The 12,973-nt window shown below is 27.7% G+C and overlaps 1 protein-coding gene across 1 annotated transcript; it reads right to left on the bottom strand.

Moving 5' to 3' along the window:
• Positions 1–9,040: 9,040 nt before the first annotated feature.
• On the bottom strand, positions 9,041–12,750 carry LOC127278093 (trypsin-like). Its single transcript, XM_051299625.1, has 4 exons — positions 12,630–12,750; positions 12,220–12,530; positions 9,402–9,653; positions 9,041–9,332 (listed from the first exon to the last, which is right to left on the bottom strand). Exons 1-4 carry the CDS (start codon positions 12,685–12,687, stop codon positions 9,189–9,191), a joined length of 765 nt encoding a protein of 254 aa, XP_051155582.1. The 5' UTR covers positions 12,688–12,750; the 3' UTR covers positions 9,041–9,188.
• Between the last annotated feature and the right edge of the window lie 223 nt (positions 12,751–12,973).

Raw genomic sequence — 12,973 nt, 5'->3', positions numbered from 1 at the left:
ATGTCAGATGCGGGTCAAATAAAGAAGGATGTTCTCTTTAGGTCACTGCCACTGTTATTCAAAAATCACATCGCATACATGCTTTCATAATATATATATATATATATATATACTCACGTTTATTAGATATTAAAACTGCTTTTGCTATTTGTCTCACACGAGGTGAAGAAACCTTGAATAAAAACTGGATAAAATCATTATGAAGTTAATGACTCCGATATAATAACTTTCCTTTTTTTACAGGAAAAAAAAAACTTTGTTTTATATTTTTATGCAAAAATATTGCATATTGTTATTATGTTTCCTGATATTTTCATTCCAAATTTCTTGACATTTTTTTCACTTAATTACAACTCTCTTATTTTTCAAAATTTTTAAAATACGTTAAGAATTACTTATCTCTATAATATAGAGATAATATAATAATAATAATCTATAATATAATATAACGACTTATTTAGAAAAGTCGTTTCCGGTGTGCTTCAGATTGAAACACTGGTCACCATATTGTTCATTCCCTGTTGTATACTCCTGTTATGAAGCATTTACACCCTCGGAAAAAAATTTTCTTCACACGGAGAAAAAAGAATTGTTGTGGTTACTAAAAAATAAGTCCACACAACAATTCCATATTGTCAATATAGAACCAGCAGTTCTATTCGTTGTTGGGACAAAAAAAAATTGTTAAAATGGGATTGTTCGGTGAACACCCTGGCGGATCTCGAAATCGGAATGTACGCTGAATTTGTTGTACATTCGTTACACATTGGTTAAACATTTAGTTGGAGTGAAAATTGTGTAGCAACTGAGTGGAAACTGTGGAAAAGTGTAATTGAATAATATAATAAAAGTATTTAGTGATAGATTTGTGCTGTATTTGTGATAAATTAACGTGTTATTATTAAATAAATAAAGTTCAAAGTGTAAAATGTTCGCGTAAGTGAGTTTGACAGGCTAGGGAATTTTCTAGTGACATACATATTGATAGTCGATAAAGAAGTTGAGACGCCGACTTTGCACGGTAGGTGGCAGCATTCATACTTTCTCCTTTTTAAAAATTCTCTTTTTCAATTGTAAATAGAAAAATTAATTAATAAGTTATATAGTTTCTATGTTGTCATTTTTTTTAACAATTGAATTTTTTTAATGTAATTAAAAGAAAAGATTTATTTAAAAGTATTTTAAAAACAACAATTTGCATCGATTATACAAGTTTAATTTATCTCATTCAACAATCTTCAAAAATTCAATTGTTAAAAACAATGACAACATAGAAACTATATAACTTATTAATTAATTAATTTTTCTATTTACAATTGAAAAAGAGAATTTTTAAAAAGGAGAAAGTATGATTGCTGTCACCTACCGTGCAAAGTCGGCGGCTCAACTTCTTTATCGACTATCAATATGTATGTCACTAGAAAATTCCCTAGCCTGTCAAACTCACTTACGCGAACATTTTACACTGTAAACTTTATTTATTTAATAATAACACGTTAATTTATCACAAATACAGCACAAATCTATCACTAAATACTTTTATTATTCAATTCAATTACACTTTTCCACAGTTTACACTCAGTTGCTACACAATTTTCACTCCAACTAAATGTTTAACCAATGTGTAACGAATGTACAACAAATTCAGCGTACATTCCGATTTCGAGATCCGCCAGGGCATACAGAATTGTTTAAAGAACAAAGAAAATTGTAATGGAACAGTTGAAATAACAAAACTAAATTGTTAAATCGGCAATACAATTTGTTGTATTAATAAAGCTTTGATCCGTCTAATACAATTTGTTCAGTTTCTTCGACTTCTAAAATAATCGAAAGCAGATTTCGGTAGGTCATATCACCACTTTCATTTGCATTACAATCTGTGGAACATGCAGATTCTGAATCAAATTTTTTGACCAGAAACGAAAAAATTATTTTGAGTTGAAATTTGTTGTTAAATAATATTTAATATACATTTTGTATTTTTTAAGGTGAGGTTATGTTCAATATAGTAACCGTGTATAACTTACCGATAAACGATGAAATTGTCTCTTTATCCATACACCACACTTCCAATAGATTTCTCACTTTAACCGGATTCATTATTTAACAGCACTTTGTCATTTAAAAAAAAACTAATAATAAAAGCAAAAGTGGCACATGTGCCAGAAGCAAACGACACGACGATCTGCACGCCAGTTTGCGAGAATTCAAGATAACCACGTGACATGGAACAATAAACTTGTCAGCTGAACAAATCCGGATTGTTCCACCAGAAATCGGCAAAAAGTTTGCTTCTGCAACTGTACGGAATTGCAAACTGAACAAAACTGACAACAAAAAATTCGTATTGTTTTTAAAACAACGTACATTTGTATTGACAACAATCAGAATTGTAATATTAACATTTTGAATTGTAATATCAACAAATCCACTGACAACAATCGAAAAATTGTTTGCACAACGATCCCATTTTTCTCCGTGCACTTTGCATTTTCCGAAATACAATTACCTGATTGGTTGTCCACAATGAATCAGATTCTGGACAACCAATCAGATAAGTGTATTTCGGAAAATGCAAAGTGAAGAAATTTTTTTACCGAAGGTGTAAATGCTCCATTATTGTGTGCGCACGATCGTGTAATTTGCTAGTTAGTATTGGTTGCATAGTGGTTTTCATCTGGGTTGGGAACGTAAACTACCTAAGATAATTTGGTTGGTCTCCTACTCGCCAAAATCTCCATTCGCCATTTGTTATAATTCTCATCAACTACCGCACCCTGCTCTAGTAAAAATTTAGTAACTTTTAATTTTAACAATAAAGTCACTAAAGTTTTACTAGAGCAGAGTGCGGTAGTTGATAAGAATTATGATTAATTTAGTAACTTTATAGTAATTTTTAATTTTAAGGGGTTAAACCACTCTAGAATTTTCAAAAAATCAAAAAAAATTTTTTTGCTTTAAAAGGCGCCTAAGGGTGTATAGAATAAGAAACAATATCAATTATAAGTCGAAACACTTTTTAATTTGGAAGGTCAATTATACGGCGCAGGCATTGCAGATTGAAGGTATATCCAAAAAGTCGTAAGTAAAACTTTAAACTCGTTTTTCTCAAAACTACATTTTTTGTGCTGGCCGGAAACATGACTTTTACAAATCTCAACCGATTTACTTAAAAATTAAACTGTAGCTTATCAATAACATTATCTAGAGAAAGACGTACGGATTTTTTTTTATGTTGCATATTTTTTTTGTTATAAACAATTTAGTGTCAATTTTTTAAGTAAAAAACTCGGTTTTTCCTTAAAATATTCGCCATTTTTGCAAAAATCAATTGAAAAAAAATCCCCTACGTCTTTCTCTAGCTTTTAAGATGTAAAAATAGAAAGAAATTTGTTTTTTGTTCTAGGATGAAAATTGGAGCTAAAACCTTTCCGGCCGCGACGTGATTCCTCTCAGAAAGGGTTCCTATCACGTACCTGTAAATTTGATATTTAAAAAAAAAATAATTAATGAAGTATGTTTTTTTCTCTTTAAAGTGTACCTAATAAAGATATGTAAACATATTTTTCAGTACATTTAAACTTTTCTTCAAAAAAATTTCTAAAGTTAGGCCTTTTTTTGACGCTCTAGAGTGGTTTAACCCCTTAACAATAAAATTACTAAATTTTTACTAGAGCCAGTGAGAACAAATTTAAATTAATGAATTAAATAAAATTCAAATGTTGAATACTTTATAATTGATATTATTTATTATAATTATTAATTAATTAAAAAAATTAATATAATTAATTATTTCATTAAAATTAAGTATGTAACTAATTACTTCCTCAATTAATATATAATAACAATGTTTTTCTAATATCAAGTATGTTAAAATGTTTTAAAATTAAAATTATTGACAATTATTTATTTAATTTGTTATTCAAATTATTTGAATTCCATTAAATTATTTGAATTCTCCCGCCACTTATGGAGAAATGGGAATGAACAATATGGCGTTTCCGGTCATTTAATCGAAGTATGATGTGGAGTACTGATATAGAGAACAGTGAAAATAAACTCTTAAAATTGATGCCAGAATTAAATTCGATAAGTGAACTTGGACGAGCAACAATATTCAGATGGGATTATAAAAAAAATGAATGAAAATATCTTCATAAAGTTAAAGTTAGAAATATTTTCTTTCACGTGTTCTGTATATTATTTATAATATCTTTAAAATTGATTCACATATGAAAGATTTATCTTATTTAATGCATATAAGATTTTACACAAGATTTATCTTATTAGATTGTTATTGTTCGCGTTATTATTGCATTGGGTTTCATTGTAATTACATTATTAATAGAATTTAGTTTCTCAAATCACTCTTCATTTATCTCTTTCCCTGATAGAGTTTTTCCTCATTGCTTTGATAATATATATAAGTGAAAATAATAGAGCTAGACTTCGATCGACCAATTGTTAGAAATCGGTGAACCGAGGGTGAAACAGGGACCCCTGTAGACCGGAACGGGGTTAAGTTCGCCTATATTATCATTTTTTCTTAGATAATTAATGATCAATCGAGACTACTAAGCAATTAGATCTAGGTCCTCCTCACATGTGATCAAAGTTCCATAATTTTCAGCTGCACACAAGAAATAGATTATCATAAAAATATGTTTGTTTGAAAACAAAAACAAAAAAAATTAACTTTTGTTCTAAAAATTCTTTTATCTATTATATAAAAAAATCGATAATAGTAATGTTATTTTTATAAAGATTGCTTAAATACAAAGAACTTTCAACAGATGAGGGATAAATCAAATATTTAATAATAATAATAATAATTGTTTTAATTAATTAATAATTATAATATAAATTCTAAAGTATTCAACATTTAAATTTTGTTTAATTTATTAATTTAAATTTGTTCTTACTGGTTTCTCAATTTAAAGAAATGTATATAGAAATATTAAAGACTTTTCTAATTTGTAAATATAAAAAAGAATATTATGAAATATAAGGATGAAAAAATTGTATAAAATATATTTTTTCTTTTTATGTCAATATTCCAATGTCAATATTCCAATGTAAAATGTACATGTAAAGGCGCTTGTATACCTTACCGATCCCGAGTATTCTATCGTCGTGCAGCATTGGAGTAAAAGAGACAAAAGATAATTGTGTTTCTTTTACTCCAATGGTACACGACGGAAGTATACTCGGGATCGGTGAGGTATACAAGCACCTTAAAGAACCACGCAGATTAAACCTCATATAGTTTACGTTCCCAACCCTGATGAGTATACAACAGGGAATGAACAATATGGCGACCACTGTTTCAATCTGACGCACACCGGAGAGACGCATGAAAATCCCCTAAACTTCATATAACAGAAATGCCATTTGACAGAAATTTTATTGGACAGAATATTTACATAGCAGACAATTCATATAACAGACTTTTCATTGGACAGACGTTTGATTGGACAGAATTTTTATCGAACAGAAATGTCACTTAACAGAAATTTTATCTGACAGAATTTCCATTCAACAGAACATAAGTATAGCAGAACTCTAATTGGTCATAATTTAACTTTTGCATCATACATTCTCATCCCTGCTATATTTTTAACTTGTCGGTACAGTAGACGTAGAGGTCAGTAGTTGCTATTTCTTTCTCGCCCCAAAGTTTGAATATTAAATAATAAAACTAATATTTTATTTACTTATAATTATTAGGTATTCATTATCAATAATAATGAAATAAAATATTAGTTTTATTATTTAATATTCAAACTTTGGGGCGAGAAAGAAATAGCAACTACTGACCTCTACGTCTACTGTACCGACAAGTTAAAAATATAGCAGGGATGAGAATGTATGATGCAAAAGTTAAATTATGACCAATTAGAGTTCTGCTATACTTATGTTCTGTTGAATGGAAATTCTGTCAGATAAAATTTCTGTTAAGTAACATTTCTGTTCGATAAAAATTCTGTCCAATCAAACGTCTGCCCAATGAAAAGTCTGTTATATGAATCGTCTGCCGTGTAAATATTCTATCCAATGAGAGTTCTGCTATACTTATGTTCTGTTGAATGGAAATTCTGTCAGATAAAATTTCTGTTAAGTGACATTTCTGTTCGATAAAAATTCTGTCCAATCAAACGTCTGTCCAATGAAAAGTCTGTTATATGAATTGTCTGCCATGTAAATATTCTGTCCAATAAAATTTCTGTTATATAAATTTCTGTCAAATGGCATTTCTGTTATATGAAGTTTAGGGGATTTTCATGCGTCTCACACCGGAAATGACTTTTCTACATGAGTCGCCCATCTAGTTATTTCTTGTACTTCTTGGTTAACAGAACAGAAGACAGAACCATGCGTATTGTATATTGCAATTATTATATTGGGAAATAAATAATGTATATGAATTACGTTAAGCATTAATATTAACAACATTATTTATATATATATTGTTGTCTATTTAATTAACTTGGAATTCCGTGACAAAAGAGCACAAACGTAACATTTGTCGTTTGTTTTTATTTATCTTGTAATTTTCTTCATTGATTCTAAATATTGTATTTCAAATTAAAAATGTTTTACTAAATTGTAATTATTTGATAAAATTTACTGATATGTTTTTCAAATAAAAATTTTTATTTTGATCTTTTCAGCCATAATTTTCAATCCCCTCTTTCTACCCTTTTGATTTGAGTAGCCGAGAATAAGTATTTATGTTGCAAAATTATATTTTCTTTGTGTTTATTAAAATATGGATTTTTTTAATGATTTTTTGTCTATATTCGTAATTAAAATGAAACAAATGCAAAATTATGTAACACTGACTAAAAGTAGTAAATACTAAACGAAGGTTAAGAAACAAATAGCTGTTATTATTCTCTATATTCATTAATTAAATAGAACAAATGCAAAACAATATAACAAGCTAGTAAATAAATAACAAACGAAGTTTAGAAAAAATTTCCCTTTACTATTCTCCATATGAATAAATAGTAAAAGTGATTCTATTATAATATTTAAATTGGCATATTTTCTAGTATAAAATATTGCTTTCAAGATAGTGACAATTTAATATTTAATAAAAAAACAATGTAAAAATAGAATTTTTATTTTTATTAATTATTTTAATAATTCAATATAAATTATTTTCAATATTGAGAGGGGCTAAAAAAGATAAAGCAAATACTAATAGAAGAAGTCTATAATATAAATTAATGTTAGTACTACTGATTATCAATATGCAGAAAGAATGCAAAAGGAGAACATTTAATACATGTGTCATAACTTGCTTTATCTCTTTCTATAGCTTAACATATATTCTCATACGTCTCAATTAAGAAAGCATTTTCTATTTTTAATTTTTGTAAATAATAATTCTTTCAAAAGAATTTAGTCGATAATATTTTTTAAGGTGGACATGAAAATAGATGGTATTCAAAAAATAGATTAAATTTCATAAATATACGTTAGAAGTATAAACAGTATTGAGAAATTCAAAAGTAAGGTTGATTGATTGATAACAAACATTATATTTTTCTCTATGCGGAATAATAATTATTAATATCTATGGAATAATTATTATAAATTAATTAATTAAGGGCCAGTTTCACCAACTCCGGTTAATAGTTAATCAGCAACTGAATCACTTAGGATCAGTTTCACCAACTCCGGTTAAAAGATAATCAGCGATTAAATCTCTAACCGACCAATCATGAGCGGTTAAATTGGCTTTAATCGTTGATTAACTTTTAACCGGAGTTGGTGAAACTGGCCCTAAGAATTATAATCAAAAAGAATTTTGTGTTGTCAAGCCATTTTTAATTAAATTTCCTTCTGGCGCACCGTGAATTTAGTAAGATTTAAAAAAAAAGTCTTAAGTGATATACATTTTATCATAAAATAATGGTTTCCATAAAGAATTCACAAATATTAAATATTTGAACCTTTCTTTTATTCACGGTGTTGTTTTATTGATTTTTAGAAATCACAAGAAAAAGTTGAAGATAGTCTTGTAAGAGCAAAGTTCCACTTGTCAATAGTAGTAATAAAAAAGTAAATTAATCGTTGGAAAATATAGAGTTTATCGTGACACGTATGTTTCGTGGTTCAACGGACCCATTGGAAGAAACAATCATCAGTAGATTGTAAATTATTTTAAACGGTGTTATCCGCGAGACGCAAGATAGACGGTCGCTTTAAGGTGCTTTGGCCTTCTTCATGTAATGAGTTCTTGAGATATACGACTATTTACACTGTACACTTGGCATTCTATGATATTTCTACAGACAATAATATATTGTTACTTTTTTTTTTATTTGTTGTTTGTATTTTCTTTGTTAATTTTTGTTATGCATAATTAACAGGTACAGCAAAATTAATTTGCTACTAAGCAACAGACGTATATTAAAAACAGATTGTTCTGCCTACTTTATTGTCATATAATCTAAATCATTTATTTTTCAACAGCTAAAAAATTTATCTTCCCTTTAGCTCATAATTTCTGTTGATTTAAAAAATTTTAATATATTTAACTGTATACAAATATTAGATGACTCTATGACAGGAGGAAATTGATGTAAATCTCCAAATTGCATTCCGCTGAAATTTTGATCAGTTTCGGTTATTTCTCTTTCTCCTTGCATTGGTATTTAATTAATTTTTTAAAAAAAAATTTTGGTTTTAACATTAAAACTCTGATTTAAAGGAACAGTACTAATGTTTATTTCTGCACTGTTGCATCTAGTTAATGGCAATGACAAACAATGATAAGCTCCTTAATATAAGCTGACATCATGTTTCCGTTAATAAATCCATTAGTAATTTTTCTAAATTTATCTCTTAAAGATAAATTACTATTTTCTATGTCTGTAACAGCTCCTCTCAATAATTTATTAAAACCTAAATTAACATTTGTTACATAATTAGTCATATATAAGAACGACGATTATGAAGATCTAAAACAAATTGTCCATATTCGTATGTAACTAAATTTTATATAATCTCATTGAGAATGAATTGCTTTTATATATAATTTAATATAGTTTTTATTATTCTGATTATTTACAATTTCTATTTATTCATGTGCCTTATAACTGAAAATTTTGTCAATAAATTACTGATTATTAATTATATAACATATATTATAATTTCCAACAATATAAACTATTTTATATCATTTGTTGACGTATAAAGTTTATATATGAATAAACATTAGTATAGATGTCTGGATTGCCAACACCACACAGTTCACTTCCCCACGATACAACACCCACAACTTGTCCATTTGATACTAAAGGACCACCACTGTCACCCTGTAAAAAAAAAATTTACAAAAAACAATTTTTTTTTTAGTTAATATATCTACAGTTTGTACGACTTACATTACAAGTGCCTTGTCCTCTAGAATAAATTCCACATATTTGCTCGTAATATAATTGATTTCCCATGTACTTTTGACATGTACTTGAATGCATTATTTCCACAATAACTTTGTTAAGAAATAAAGATGCTTGTTTATTATAATTTGATCGATAACCCCAACCAGCAATTATCCCTTGAGATCCTTCAATTGGATTATAGCTTGGTAATTGTATCAATGTTTGGTGTTCATTAAATATTATGGGCGTAGATAGCTAAAAAAAATAGTACAATAATTCCTGATTAAAATTCAGGACTAATTCGGAATTAGCTGTAATGTAAAATTAATAAAAATTTTGCAATTCACAATATTTATTTTTTTATTTATTTTTAAAATTTCGTTAAATAAATTTTATTTATTCGCGTTTATCATAAATTTTATTAAATATTTGCAGGTTGCAGCGGATATTCAAAGATTTAGTATAATTAATTTTAAATTTATTTATTAATTTTGTAAATTTATTTCATTTATGTAAACTTCCTGATTCCTAATTCCATTTCAATGAGTCATCGTTGGAAATTATAATTTTATTTCAAGAATGATTGGAACGTCTATTATCTTTTGAAAATAATAATTATCTATCGAGATTTAAGAAAATATTTCAAATTTTACCGCCTATTATGATGTGTTATCCATCGACCAATCAGATGATCGAAACCTACTCCATATTCCTAAAAATCCATGGCCTAATAATATCCGTTATTTATTATAATATATTGGAATTTTATAAATATGATATAAACCTTGGTAGAATTCAACTAGATTTCCGTCTCCTATACGCGAAGCTCCTAATGCATGAGAACCATTTGAATCGCCATACGAACCTGACAAGAATTTTGTACAATTTTTGGATTCAGTCCCATTGTGTTTTGTGACATACACGGAGAAAAATGGGAATGTGGTGTAAACAATTTTTGGAATCCGTACAGTTGCAGAAGCAAACTTTTTGCAGATTGCTGGTGGAACAATCCGGATTTGTTCAGCTGACAAGTTTATTGTTCCATGTCACGTGGTTATCTTGAATTCTCGCAAACTGGCGTGCAGATCGTAGCGTCGTTTGCTTCTGGCACATGTGCCACTTTTGCTTTTATTATAAGTTTTTTAAAAAAATGATAAAGTGCTGTTAAATAATGAATCCGGTTAAAGTAAGAAATCTGTTGCAAGTGTAGTGAATGGATGAAGAGACAATTTCATCGTTTATCGGTAAGTTATACTCGGTTATTATTGAACATAACCTCACCTTAAAAAATACAAAATGTATATTAAATATTATTTAACAACAAATTTCAACTCAAAATAATTTTTTGGTTTCAGGTCAAAGAATTTGATTCAAAAGCTGCATGTTCCACAGATTTTAATGCAAATGAAAGTGGTGATATGACCTACGGAAATCTGCTAACGATTATTTTAGAAGGCAAAGAAACTGAACAAATTTTATTAAACGGATCAAAGCTTTGTTGACACAACAAATTGTATTTCCGATTTAACCATTTATTTTTGTTATTTTAACTGTTCCGTAATAATTTTCTTTGTTCATCAAACAATTCTGTTTGATTCACCGAACAATCCGAATAGTTTTAATAACAATCCTATTTTAACAATTTATTTTGTTCCAAAAACAAATAGAACTGCTAGTTCTATATTGACAATCTGCAATTGTTGTGTGGACTTAATTTTTAGTAACTACAACAATTCTTTTTTCGCCGTGTAGTCTTGACAGAATAATGTATTAGAAGATAATGAAGAAGAGACTATTAAATTTCTAATTTCATTTATATAACATCAGGAATATTCCACAGTGACATTCAGGTATATTCCAGTGACATTGAGGGTAATATTAAAGGAATATTCCCATGATGCGGACATTTTGATTTTCCTAGAAGATCATGAGAATATTCCACTGTGGTATTCAACGGATATTCAGGGAATATACCGTGCTGCTTGGGTGGTAACTAAATAACAAAAATCTATTTATCTATCTATTTATTTCAAACATTTGTGATTAGTGAGAATCTTCTTTTAAAATTTAGCAAAGAGGAGAAAAATTATATTAATTTAATTTTTTGGCATTATCAGATATTTTTAATTTTTATTGAAATTGATTTTCTTTTTCTGAATTTCTCTTATTAATTTTGTATTTGTTACTTATTTCAACATGTTTTAATTATGTGTTTCCTCTTTATTTTAAATGTGCTTTTATTAGAAATTTACCATTGACCCTTTTTCCCTATTAATATTTGTTTACGCTATGACAATTATTAATTTCCCCTTTTTATGTGTTTTGATCATTCCCTAAAGATTTTTTGATTTGTTATTAATTGATTTTCTAATTCATTGACTTTTTTTTTTTTAATTATTTCATCGATCTTGGAATTCCGTGACAAGAGAGCACAAATATAACGTTTATCGTTTGTTTTGTCCATTTTGTATTTTTAATCTTTAATTTTGAAAATTATGTTTTAAATCAAAAATTTTTAATTAAATTTAAATTTTATCTTTTGTAATTTTTTTTTGTGAATTTATTGTCTTGATTTAAATTATTTTTTGTAACAATTCTTGCAGTTCTCTTTAACGAATCCCCCTTTATACCGATTTATTTTGAGTAATCGAAAAAATTAAGTCGTTAAAATTTGTTATTAATTTTTTTGTGTGATCATTCGATCTGTCACCCGAGGATAATTTTTATTATTTTGGTTAACAATACCAGTGTGACCTTAAATTTTGTTTTCTATTAATTAAAATTATTTTAAATTGTTACATAATTTAAAAATATTATTTACCTTTAAAACGGCAATGTCATTAGGAAAAGAATACTGGTTACTCATTATAAATAAAGGATGAACTGTTACTTTACTTATACTGTGCCTTTCTCCACCCTGCAATAAACTTTTTGTTCCCGACACAACAACTAAGTTACTGTAAGGATAGATTGCTTTATAAACGCAATGTGCTGCTGTTAATATATGTTGTTGACTTATAATAGCTCCACCACAAGAATGATAACCATCATTAAGAAGTGAAACTATATAAGGAAATTCATCTTCTACTGTGTATGCTCCACCAGTAATTTTTTGTGGTGGTTCTCCATTTCCTATTTAAACAAATAAATAAAAGTTCTAATCAATGAGCTGTTACAATAGTTAACATAAAGATTTAAAAAATTAATGTCAAAAAAAAATATCCACCTTACCACAAATAATATTGTAGATAATAAACAAAACACCGAGAGCAGTATTTTTGAAAGGCATATTGTATAATGTAAATTTTCAACTGAATTTCCATCATTTATGTAGTCGAATGTCATGTTTAAACAGAAGTTTTTTTTTAAATAAGAGTGATAATTGATATATTGCAAACAATACCATATGCAAGGAAAAATTTCAGAAGCGAATAATTTAAAAATATTGTAAATCAGCATGATAGGGAAAGGTTCTTATCATTCAGAATCAAAAGAACAAGAATGTGCTTTTGACATTTTTATCTTCTAATTTTAATTTATTCCACCTAGTGCATTTATTAAAACAGTGAAATGAA

Source organism: Leptopilina boulardi, unplaced genomic scaffold (genome assembly GCF_019393585.1).
Source record: "Leptopilina boulardi isolate dan_hultmark-lab unplaced genomic scaffold, ZJU_Lbou_2.1 LbouV2_195, whole genome shotgun sequence".
NCBI classification, from domain to species: domain Eukaryota; kingdom Metazoa; phylum Arthropoda; class Insecta; order Hymenoptera; family Figitidae; genus Leptopilina; species Leptopilina boulardi.
This window is presented reverse-complemented; position numbering and strand designations above follow the sequence as displayed.